The 11,936-nt window shown below is 53.9% G+C and overlaps 1 protein-coding gene across 2 annotated transcripts in view; it reads right to left on the bottom strand.

Moving 5' to 3' along the window:
* Positions 1–412: 412 nt before the first annotated feature.
* The window catches only part of HIVEP3 (HIVEP zinc finger 3), a gene marked incomplete at its 5' end in the record, with an annotated part of 36,237 nt that continues 24,713 nt past the window's right edge, over positions 413–11,936 (bottom strand). Inside the window, 4 exons of one of the 2 annotated variants that reach the window (XM_080920910.1) lie at positions 413–1,248; positions 2,041–2,948; positions 6,302–6,388; positions 11,456–11,631. In XM_080920910.1, coding sequence (XP_080777036.1) covers positions 493–1,248; positions 2,041–2,948; positions 6,302–6,388; positions 11,456–11,631 — 1,927 coding nt within the window. In that variant the 3' untranslated portion in view covers positions 413–492. The remainder of the gene's footprint in view (positions 1,249–2,040; positions 2,949–6,301; positions 6,389–11,455; positions 11,632–11,936) is intronic. The other variant, XM_080920909.1, reaches the window with a different exon arrangement.

Genomic DNA, 11,936 nt, shown 5'->3' with positions numbered 1-11,936 from the left:
TTGCACACGAGGATCCTGGGCATTTGTGTATAGGAGGGCTTGCCTTTGAACTTAATTATATTTTTCTCCCCTTCTTCTTCTCTCTCAGTGCAGCAGACCCTCTCATGGACCTTGAGGTGGGGACGGCTGCCAGTGTGGTATGTGGTGATGGAGGTGAAGAGTCCCTCCTCCAGCCTTGTCCCCAGAGCACAAACTACTCACAGCCTAGAGCTCCTCGTGGATGTGTCTGTTTTGTTTATGGATGTGTGTGATTTCTTTCTTTCTTTCTTTCTTTCTTCCTTTCTTTCTTTTTTTTTTCAAGCAACGAAAGGTCTAGAAAAAGGCACAGGTAACTGCATATGTGGAAAAGTAGAACAGGACAGAGCAGAAGCCGCATGGACAGATGGACAGATGGACAGGTGGGAGAGGATGCCCATGGGAGCGAGATGACTCCAGGCTGTTGGCTGGAAATGTCTGTTGCTGAACACTAGAGGCCAGGCGCTGAAGTAGCTGCTAGATACTTGGGGGGCCACTCTCCTTGGGCAGGAATAGAGGTGTCTTGAGCTCCCCTCTACCTAAGAGCTCAGCAGAGCCTTGACAGGTCCTGGATTCTCCAGAGAGGTTCCTGCTCCGGGGTGGAAAGTAAGTGGAGGTGTCTGTTAGACAGTCCATGGAGCTGCTGCAGTCCAGTGGCGGGAAGCTTGAGGCCTTTAGGTTGACCAGTGTGTGTGGTGACCAGGATGGTGCCACCTGGTGGCCTTGGGGCAGCTGTGGGGAGCAGGGGCTGTGTGTGCCCATGGGTTCTGCAGGGGCTTCAGCCCTGTGAGGTTCCCAGTCAGGAGGTCTTCCTGGACCTCTGCCGGTCCTTTCCTCCTCCAGCTCTGAAGAAAGTGTAAACTTGGAGACCTTGGCCACAGGGGACACTGATGCTGAAGGGCCCCCTGTGGGACTCCAGCGGCTGCGTTCCTGGGCCTCTCGGGCCCCAGTTAGGTCACTGCCACCCCCTGAGAAGCCACTGACCCAAGCTGCACAGGGTCCTGGCAGCAGGGTGGGGTGGACTCCTGGCCGGGCCTGTACCATCTGGATTCCACCGATGGGAATGAGGGGGCAAGGGGCGCGGTTCAGGTGCTGGGAATGCAGAGGCAGGTGGCTGAAGAGGTTCTCCTCACTTCGGCTAGGGAGGTGGCCATGGAAGTCATGAGGAGCCGAGAATGGTCGGGAGAAGAGAGGAGCAGGACCGGCTGATGGGCTTAGGGACTCAGTCTTCCGCTGGAGTCAGAAAACAAAATGGGAGAAGGCAAGGGTTACATGCTGGGCACTAACTGAGGGCTAGAGTTATAGGGGGCAGGGAGGCCTGAGATCACAGACTGAGGCTGGTGAGTGTGGCCAGAATCAGGAGTCCTACTGCTGTGCTCAGGGAGCTTTCTATTGGGCAACTCAGAGGTACATGTTGGCCCACATCTGTCGGAGGCAGCTCCTGGGTATGAGGCTCTGTGCTTACCCTGGCCTACCTTGGCTTTCTGTCTCTCCCTTTCTTAAAATGGACTTGGCCTAACTTCACCCTTGCATATGAATTCCCACCCAAGGATCTCAACCTCCACTCCAGGGAGTTCAACGGGGGAAAGAAAGATGCTCCAGTCAGTGTTCTTCCAGGAGAGATGCTGCGGGGTCATGACAACACAGTGCGAGATGTCAGCAGGGGCGGTGTCAGCCTTGGGCAGTGACAGCCATGGTGGGGGCGGGGGATAGTGTGGCAGTGGCACAGGAGATGGGGACTGATAATTTTGGTAAAGCTGTCACCTGCCCTAAGGACACACATGGACAAGGAAGGAATGGCTGAAGGGCTATACAGTGTTTACACCCTCATCCAAGACTACACTGCTCACTTGGGCTAGAACCCAGAGCCATGGTTGGGGCTTCTAAGGGTACCTGCCAGTGCAACAAACTGGCTGGCACAGCAGGGACCAAGAAATGCTCACTACAAGATCAGGAATACCAGCCAGGCTCTGGATGTGGGGTGCAGAGGGTGTGAATGGGCAGCTCCTGACCCCCAGAACTCACCCATGCAGAGGTGCTCATTCCAGGGCTTCTGCTGAGAAGTGTGTGAGGTAGAGGCACGGGCTGGAGAAGAGCCCGTGGAACCGGCCCCAAGCTCAGGCCACACTTGTCCGCTGAGGGGCTGCAGGGCCCAGCCAGGGCCCACTTCCCTGGCAGCGCCGACTGTGGTGATAACTCGGCCTGACCCAGAGACAATCTCCTGGTGGGTGAATATCTGGAGGCACCTGTGTCTGTGGCACACTCGAGTCCAGTGGGCATTTCTCTTCTTGTGGGGTAGGGAGTGAGACAGGGCAGTTCTGGTCTTGGAGACCCACAAAGGTGAGGACCCAGGTCCCTTCCTGGGCCCATCTGGGGACCAGGCATGCTCGTGACTGAGGCCTGAACTTCTCGGGCCGGTGAACATCGCTGGGGAGACGAGTCATTTTTGGTGAGTGAATGTTTGCGAGTGAGTGAGGGGTGGCTGCCTGCTTCTTTGCTTGGGGACCATGGCCTCCTAGGGGATGTGGCCTTGGGACTCAGGGCTGAGCTCATGCCCTTCTCCAGTTCCAGCCGGGGAAGGCCGTGGGTACCCTGGCTGGGTGTGGAACAACTGCTGGCTGTCAAATGCGTGGCTTCTGAGATGGAGCTGCCTTGTGGGACCTCGTCATAAGTGGTATCTGGAGGCTGGGGGCCCTGAATGGGTGAGGAGTCTTCCTGTAGTGTGGCTGGCAGGCAGAGTGGAGCTGCCTCTGAGGATGGCCTGGACAGCTCATCTGGGCTCTCCTCTTCCTCCTCCTCCTCCTCCTCCTCCTCTTCATCTTCATCCAGGTCTGAGTCTGAGTCAGAGTCCTCCAGGTCTGAAAACTGGTGCTCCTCCACAGCCTCGGAGCCCTCTCGCCCCTCTGAGTCCCGGAGCAGGGCGTCACTGGTTCCTGACGGGAGAACACAGGGGACTTAAGATTACAGCCACTCCAGGTTCAGCCTGGTTTCACTGCCTGCCAACTAGGCATCATGCCACATGGCAGACGACCAAGTGACACAGCAGATGGAAGAATACTCTGTAAATAATAGCGCACAGTGACCTCACGCCTTGGCGTATGGGTTCAGCTCTGAGGGCTTTAGGTACGTGAATTTGTGTAGCCCTCAAAGAAACCTGGGATCACTGGGAAAGTGGTGGTTCTATTCTTACCTTCATGCTGTGGATAAGGAAACCAAGGGAAGAGGGATTAAGTAACCTGCCCAAGTAAGGCAGAAGCAGGCCTGGGACTTCACAGGGGCAAACAAGACCATCTGCTTTCTGGTTTCTCAGTGTGGTTCCCACCATGAGCCAGTTATAATGTGGTACCTCAGTCTCTCCTTTTGTTAAGTGGGTATCTCACTGAATGGCCTTTTCTGGGAGGGAAAAAATAATGCAGGCTGGTGCACAGTACGAGCCCAAATAATTACAGTCACTATGACCTTATTACTGATGGCATCTATCACTCTGGGATAGGACATGGTGACTGGCCCAGCAGACAGTCACAGTCAGTTAAAATGCAAGCCAGATGCCAACGCGACCAGGCTGGCCTACGCAGCAGCTTTGGGCAGATGGCAGAGTTTAGCCTCTGTGCATAGCTGGGTTAGGCTGGCCTCATTCTGCAGGGCAGGCCTCACCCCTACGTTTCCTGCCCCGTGGAACATTCTGAATGTCAGCTTCCAGGTCTGGCTTCTTATGGGGTAGAGGTTTGCATCAGCTAGGCTGAGGCTGTACCACCACCAGCAATGCAGAATGAGGCCTCTCTAAAATGGGCAGCCTTCTGCACTCTGGAGGATTACATAGGGAGTTTGTGCTGTTGGCCCATCACCAGACTGCTGGGACGTGACCAGTTTGCACTGGTTCCAAGTGGCCTAATGTGTCCACTAGCCCCATTGCTCACCAACATTCTATTTTCTCCTGGTCAGGAAAGGAAGGCCCAGTACCGCAGGGCACTTTTTGGCTGTCCACCATGCCCAGGAAGGCCAGAAACAGTGATGCTACTACCTCGGCAGTCGGGTACCAAAGTGCATAATGTGAACATTCATTAGGACAGAGAGAAAACTGTGGGTAGAGAAGGAGCTGTCAGGCAGAAGGAGGGTCATAAGGTCAAGGGCAGGGTTTTGGGCAGATAAAAGTAAAGGGACAAGGCCTTGAGGGGAATGGGTGATGGGAATGGGAGAAGACACACAGACGGGATAGGGGGAGGAGCAAAGCCTTACATCAGCTGGAGGCACGTATTTTGCTGACCTAGGACTTTGTCAGGACCCCTGACTTCAGGCCTCAGGCTTTACTCGGCCCTGGCCCTCACTCACATACAGTGAAACCCGAGCATAGAGAAGGCCACAGCACGCCCCACAATCATCCCGCTATCTCCTGGCTGAGTCAGAACTAAGGTTCACAATCCTCGTGTTATTACACTATAGCTCAAAATGACATTATGCTTTGAGAAGCAGATGTAGCCCCGAATCCCCACCCCACCATCTTCTTGGGTGATGGTGGCTAGTTTATGTCCTTTTGTGTTCGCTACCATCTTCTCCATCTGCCTCTCCCCTCCCGTAGGCAGGTGGTCAGGGTGGCCCTGTTAGCATCTGCAGATGAAGGCTGAAGCAGGGTCCTAACTAGAGAGGGAGTCAGGGCCAGCATCTCCTGATATCCATCAGAATGGGGCGCCAAAGCCTTTCTTTACTGAGGAGACAGCTCTCTCCAGACCACACTACTTCAGGCACTCCACATCTGATTCCTGCAGGTATCTAAAGGATTTCCCTGCCTGCTGAGCACCTCCCCTTCCTGATATTTCACATGAAGCTTTTCATTTTTTATGGCTATCAAAGCCAGTGGAAGGCACTGGACATAGCCTTCTGGGTGCAGTTTCTTAGACTGGCCACATGGTGGCGGTGATTGACAACCTAGTCCCCAGCGGTGCTAGGGTGCTGCAGCCTGGTTTGGTGCTTTTCAAGGCCATTCCTGCTACCAACCTTATGTTTAGGATGCGCCAGGTCCTAATGCCCGTCCCTGGGTCTGCCTTGGCACATAAGGTAACAACTCCATCCTTCCAGTCTCTTAGGTTACAAAGCGTGGAGCCAGCCCTTCCCTCCCCTCCTCTGCCCTCTATGGTGTAGCAGGAAGGACCATCTATGGGCTCAGCCTCTGAATGCCTCTGGAATCAGACCACTTCTCACATGTCTGGCCTGGATCACATTCTACACCCATGCTGGAATATTCTGCTTGCAGGCAGAGGACATGTGCCTGTTATGCCCCATAACATTCAAGGATAGAGAACAGATGCCCCCTGCCTTTCACGGCACTTCATGGCCCTAACTCTGGGCTTCACTTTTCCCTGACTTGATATGGGGCAATACAAGTACCCACTGCATGTACAAGGATCTTGACAGGGCACCGTTCATAGTGGCTTGGTGTGCATTTTGATAACACGGCGACCTCACATTACAGTTTGTGAAGGCAGTGCTTTGGTGAATTGTTCTAAACATTGATTTGTTCAATATTAAAGGAAACCAGATCCACTCTCGTTAGATTGCTTCCACAAACAGAACACAAAAGGCACAACTTTCTCCTTTCCTCTCTCCTCGTCTAGTCACACTAAGCCCTGCTCCTGACTTCAGAGAATCTGCAGCTAAGGTCTGTCACTTCTGGAGGACCTGCCCATCCATCTGCCAGAGCGCCTCTGGCCTCCTGCCTGGCCTCTCTCCTCACCTCTGTCCCCTGCTCTGTCTGCTATCTGACTGCCTCTAGCTTGCCTGACACTGGAGGACCACAGCCAGGTTGTAGTGATGTGTCAGGGCTGGGAAGGGAGGGGCCTTTGGGATCTAGCTGTGCCTCTCACGTGTTAGGTTCCTAGATAAGTGCAGAAGATCCAGGAACCGCTAAGACTACTCAGGGCATGTGTTTAGAATGTGCCTGGCCCACACTGGGTGCCCCGAGTTGCCTGTGGTTCCTCATGGGCTCATGTTCAGCAAGCATTACCTGAGCTCTCAGTAGTGCTGGTATTCCACTGAAACCCTAAGTTATAGAGAACTGCACAGTAACTGGCCATGTGGCACTGGGGAGCATTTTATGAATTTGCTGTTTCCCAACTGTTCAGCAAACTAGAGGGGAAGGCATGGAATGGAGGAAGGGAGGGAGAAAGGGAGGGAGGGAAGAGAAAGGAAACAGTAGTAGAAATGAGGGTGGCTGGAAGTGCGGAGGGCGGGGGGGTAAGGGGAGAGATGGAAAATGTAGGGGGAGTTAGGGAGAGAAGAGGTTGGGCAGTACCTTCTTCGGCTTCCAGCTCCTCCAGCACCCCCGTCTCTTGGCACTTTTTGCTGTGGGCTTTCGACTTCATGTGCTTAGTCAGATTCCCTGGAAAGAAATGAGAACACACTCATGGCCTGGTGTCAGAGAGAGGGCAGAGAGGGCCGGAGGCAACGCACAGCTGCCAGGCCACAGCTCCTTAGACAAGTGCCAAGGGCTGGGCAGGGGCCAAGGCATCCTGTGCCCTAGTGTCCAGCCAGACGGTGCAACCATAACTGCTACAGAAGGTAAAGAACAGGAGCTGGGGTGGGGGGGGCACAATGAGAACCAGAGATGTTGGTTAAGACAAACTGAAAGACCACTCAGGTGCATTTTCTTTTTCCTGCTTCTGTCTTATGTTTGGGCCTCGGAGCTTGTGGCACACTCAGATAAGATGATCTGCAATCTTAAATGCTGGAAATGACATGGGGTTCTCATGACTACTCATAGTAGCTGAGTAGTCCTTCTGGCTGAGTCTACTACTAGGTCACCCGCAGGGCAAACCTTAGGGTCTAGGCAGAGAAACCAGGGCATGGTTTCTTGCAGGAGCAGTGAGGTGAGCAGACAAGGAACATGAGCCTCACGGGCTCTTTCATCTAGGCTGGGATTGTCTTAGCAAAATCCCCTTTCTGGGGCCAGGGCGCAGTGCAGACAGAGGACTAGAGTGCTTTGGGAATGGGTTGTCCAAGGCTCTATGAAGGAAGCCCTGAGGTGCTGCCCCAAGTTGTAGGCCTGGCCCCACAGGCTGAGGTGCTGGAACCATAGCTCCTGGGGCCAGGGTAACAGCAACAGTAACAGTGTCAGGCTTCCCACGGTGCACACGTGTGACAGACAGGCTTCAGGATGATGAGCTTTGTGGACAGCAGGTTCAGGGAGGATAGGCCAAGCTCCTTGCCCTGTCCCCAGAGAACACAGACAGATGCCACATGACATTCCTCTAGGTTGTGTGCTGAGGATTTTTCTGTTTCCACGTGGCTGATCCTATAATATGTCGGAAGCTCCCGAGTCAGGTGCACTGTCTCACAAGCCTTAAATTGACAAGTTTGAATGGATGGATGGAAGCGGGTGGAGTAGAAAGTCCAGATGAGATCTCTGGAGAGGAGGGCACAGAGGGACTAGGGATGGATGAGTGCTTGACTGAATGGGGGAACATGGAGAGAAAGAGTAGGAGCGTGAGGATGGAATCGTGACTGTGGATGGATGGGACACTGGAGCAGAGGCTGATGGCAGGAGGTAAGAACCACGGAGACAAAGAAATGGAGGAGTGGGTGGAAGTTGGCCTGTAAACAGACGGGCTGCATGGACGGAGAAATGGGTATCCACACGTGGGAATGTATAGGAGGCCAGGCCAGAGGATAAAAGGAGACTGGGCAGGCAGACAGATAGAGATGGGGGGGGGGGCACAAGAAAACCTGTGCAGAGGGACATGAACAGGGACACTGTTAGATGAGTGGACCGGAGAGAGGGCTAATTGGAAGAGAGATGGACAGACAGGTGAACATAGCCTAACCAAGGGTCATCGCCGCTCAGAAACACCAGGTTTCGCCAAGGCTTCGGGGGAAGCATAAGTGAGATTCCTGGGGTCAGGTGAATACGGTGGCCAAGAGTAGAGAGGAGCTAACACCTTCCCATCATCATCTGCCTCTACCCTGCCCAGCATGGGCCTCCCTCCTGCATCTGCCCAGAGAGCTCCCGAGCCAGTCGCGTGACCTTCATGTTCATTGTCTGAGCGGAGCAGGCGGGAGTAAGGCAAGAGAGCTGTGGGCCAGAGATCCCAACTGTCCTGAGGTTCCAGTACTTGGGTCCCTTCTCTGAGTACCCTCAGTCACAGAGGACATGAGCGCTGCTCACACTGGACATTTGCCATATACATTAGACATGGAGAGTTTGGATTTCTATTTAGCCATGCTAGAAACAGAGCCATGTTTGTAGCCTCCCACGAAGTGCACCCCAGGAGCAAAGTGGTGGCCGAGACTTCACAGACCACTTTATTCAACCCACTAGGCTCAGTCCCTCTGTTTCTGACCCAACTCTGGGCTCAGGTGCTGATGACATCGTTGGGCAAGATTCTTGTCTGTCCTGGGTGCTGACAGGTCTCCTGTAAACCAGTACAGGAAGCGATTGGCCCAGAATCACAGTGCTGGCTAGTGTCAAGCTCTGGCTAGATTCAGGTCTTAGGACCCTCTAATGAGGCTGGTCTAGCAGAAGGAGCTCTGGGGTAGCTCTGGGCTCTGTATTGCTTACCATGTTCTCTTGAACAAGCATTTCAAAGTTCTTTACTCTGTGGGGTCCCAGCTTCTGTTTCTTTAAATACCCACCTCGTGGGAAAACTTGGAAGATCGTATGGCAAAGCCCGTGAGAGTGAACTACGGCTTTCCCAGAGCAGACCCCATCCCCCTGCCCCCACGACAATCTCTTTTATTTAATATTGTGCCTGGAATGCAACCCAGGGCCTGCTAAATGGTGGGCAATCACTCTACCAGCAAGCTATGTCTCTGGCTCTGACTCTGCCAGGCACTGCACTGGATGGGGAGGGGGCTGGTGATCACAGGATACTCTCACCCTTGAGTAGGAACCTCAGTGGTTCTCTGAAGAGGCAGGAGGGAGCCCAACCCCCAAAGGCCTGTCCTGTTGCTGTCAACATCCTACGGAAGCTGCAGGGAAGATGTTTGCGCAGCCAACGTTTTCTCAGTTAACCTATCCCTCATGGACAACCCAGTCTGGCATCTGGATGGGTGGGTGGCTGGAAGACCAAGTTGTCTGGAAGGGAAACTGGTTCTAGCAAGAGCACCAGACAATCATCTTTTCCCTGGGCTAAACAAGGGCCTATCCACAGCTACTGCTTCTGTCCCCTTGGCCATTGGTGTAAAGGCTTGCCTATGGCTCAGTCACCCTGTAGCCTCTAGAAAGAATCTAAAAAGAAGAAAGGGACCCTCCTAGGGCTAGCCTTCTACTTCCTCCTGACCCCCACACTGAGACCCTCCCCAAAGAGTTCCCAGAGGCCAAACTGCCACCCCAGTGTGTGACAGACAGAAAGACAGGACACAAACAGGCAGACAGAGACAGACAAGAATCTCCTGGCACAGGCATTGCCAGGTGGTACAAACAAGGGGACGAGGTCTGCCAGGCCCAGCCTTAGTACCCATACATCCTGGCTGGAACCACAATTCAAGGGCAAGACCTGGCTGGCCAGGAGGCAGCAGACAGATCCTGAGAGGAGAGGAAGTGCTCATAGGATCCAGAGGGCTTCAGAGATGTGGCTCCAGGGAGAGCCAGGTGCTCTGACCATTTGCCCTCTTTCATGTCTAAGGGGAATCTCTCATCTGTTATCACCTCTGCCCACTCTGTGCTGGGCATGAAGTGTGAGATTCCATGTTTCAGACTTACTTTTCCTGTCCCTGGCTCAGAGGCCCAGGGGAGGAAGAACTTAGCTTGCTCCCAGTCATTGGCCAAGAACAAAATCCCATCTTCCGAATGTACTCCCTGTGCCCCAGGATCTACTCTCAGGACCCTCTGGATCTCTGGGGTGGTTCAGAGGCTCAGAGACAGAGAGACCCAGGAAAGTTCCCAGGGCCACCTCATACAGATCTTCCAGAACGAGTGAGGCCAAGGTGCTCAGGGAACTGGAGCCAGGTGCACGCGCACTGTGGGTAGCTCAGAAGGGAGACTTCCTCAGGGCTCTTCATGCTGAGGGCAGGACAAAGCAATACCTCAGCATACCTGGAAGAGCACTGTGGCCATCAGGAGGTTGCCTCAGCTAGTGGAGGGTGGAAGATGAGGCCACTGTGTCCTTAGGACAGAAGCTGGGCATTTGTGATCTCTTCTGGCCCAATCAAGAATTTCTCCACGTTCAAAGTTCAGGGCTTTCTTGTTTCAGATGTCAGTCAGGGATTCCAATCTCTCTTCCACAAAAGCCCAGAGGAGGAAAGACTGGAGATAGGGGCATGAAACAGAGGACCCACACGTGCTAAGCTGGGCTGCTTTGGGTCAGGTGCTTTGTTCCCGCCTAACTGCCTTCTCAGCACCTTTTGAGACACTGTTCCTGAGATGCTACGGAGAAGGACCAGGGAAAGGAAGTGGAAGGGTGGGCATCTCCATCCAGTTCCAGATCAGCTCGAAGATGATGGTAAGAAGACAGAGAAGAGCAGAGTCGGCTAACAGGTAAGGGAAGAGAGTAGAACATGCCAGAAGAGAGGCCCCTGGGCCTGGGAATATGCCAGGCTCCTCCTAACCCAGTGTGGTGAGCCTTAGAGAGCTCAGCTCTCTCCTGTCCCCAGCCGTAGCCCTGCCCCTTATAATTCAGAAGAAAGGACAAGAGGAAAGACAAAGTTTGCCTTGAGTTCTGTCTCTGGAGCCCCCTGTGGCTCCTCCTCTACTCAACTCAGAAGAGAAGACAGAATCCTCATGTCCAAACACAGGTACCTACAAAGTGTGAGAGGCAAAAACCACCTGGGGTTGCTCAACCCCAGCTTCCTTGCAGGCCCACCATCTTTTTCTGCAAGCAAGCTACAGGACCTCCCAGCAAGGGAAGAGCCCCATTCAAGAACCTCGCTTGTCTGTCCCACCAGGGCCTCGAGACTATAGCAGGCCCAGGCCACCATTGTCCACCATTGCTCTCTGAGATGCACGCTCTCAACAGCCAGTCCTTCCTCTTACCAATGACTGCCAGACCCTGCCCTGACCCTAATGCGGGGGATGGCTGGAAGCTGCCGTGATAGGCTCTCAGGATGGGGGTCGGGGTAGGTTGCAGCTGGACCCTATGCTGAATGCTGCAGAGAAGAGGGGTGGATCAGAGAATGCTGGGTGTGGTGAGGAGAAAAAGAGAAAAGAGAACATGCAAGAGTGTCATGTGGCTCCAAGTGGAATGGATCCCCTAGTGCAAGAGTGAGTGTGACAAGTGTGCATGCCAGAGGTCACCAGATCCATGGAAGACATGCAGAGGAAGGGGTGACGATGTCTACAGAGAACTACAAAGTGTGGGCTTAGAGGCTGCAGAACATGGGTGGGAACTTGTGCGACTGTGACCGGTCTTGCTCTGCCATCAGTACCAAGCGCTGTGGGAGTACTCCAGCCCCTCAGGCAGAGGGCTCCGCGCTGGGGCTGGGCAGGGCAGTGCCCCGGCTGACTGTCTCTTACCTTTGGTTTTAAAAGCAAAGTGACAGTGCTCGCACACATAGGGCCGGACGTCAGTGTGGGTGCGGATGTGTTTCTTCAGCATGCTGGGCTTCTTGCAGCGAATTCCACATTCCTCACAAACATACTTCCCTCGGCCGCGGCCTCGCACATAAATATACTCTTCGTTTGATTTGTACCTGTGAGCAACGGGTGTCATGTGAAGGCAAAAAAAAAAAAAAAAAAAAAAAAAAAAAGGCGAGGAGGCAGGTCGAGTCCCACCTCGGAAGACTAGCCGCATCCAGCCAGGTGTGGACGCAGGGGAGAACTGTGACAGAGGACTACGGAGCTGAAAGGGACTCGGTTGCCCCAGGAGCCACCATGGACTCCTGCAGCCCAGGGTCAGAGAGACGGGATGGTATCTTCCCTTTCCCCAGAGCCACACGAACCGATTTTTCCTGGCAGGAAAGGAAAGGACGCTAAAGCGACAAATTCCCGGCTGGCT

This window comes from Micromys minutus (assembly GCF_963924665.1).
Source record: "Micromys minutus genome assembly, chromosome: 9".
NCBI lineage: Eukaryota > Metazoa > Chordata > Mammalia > Rodentia > Muridae > Micromys > Micromys minutus.
This window is presented reverse-complemented; position numbering and strand designations above follow the sequence as displayed.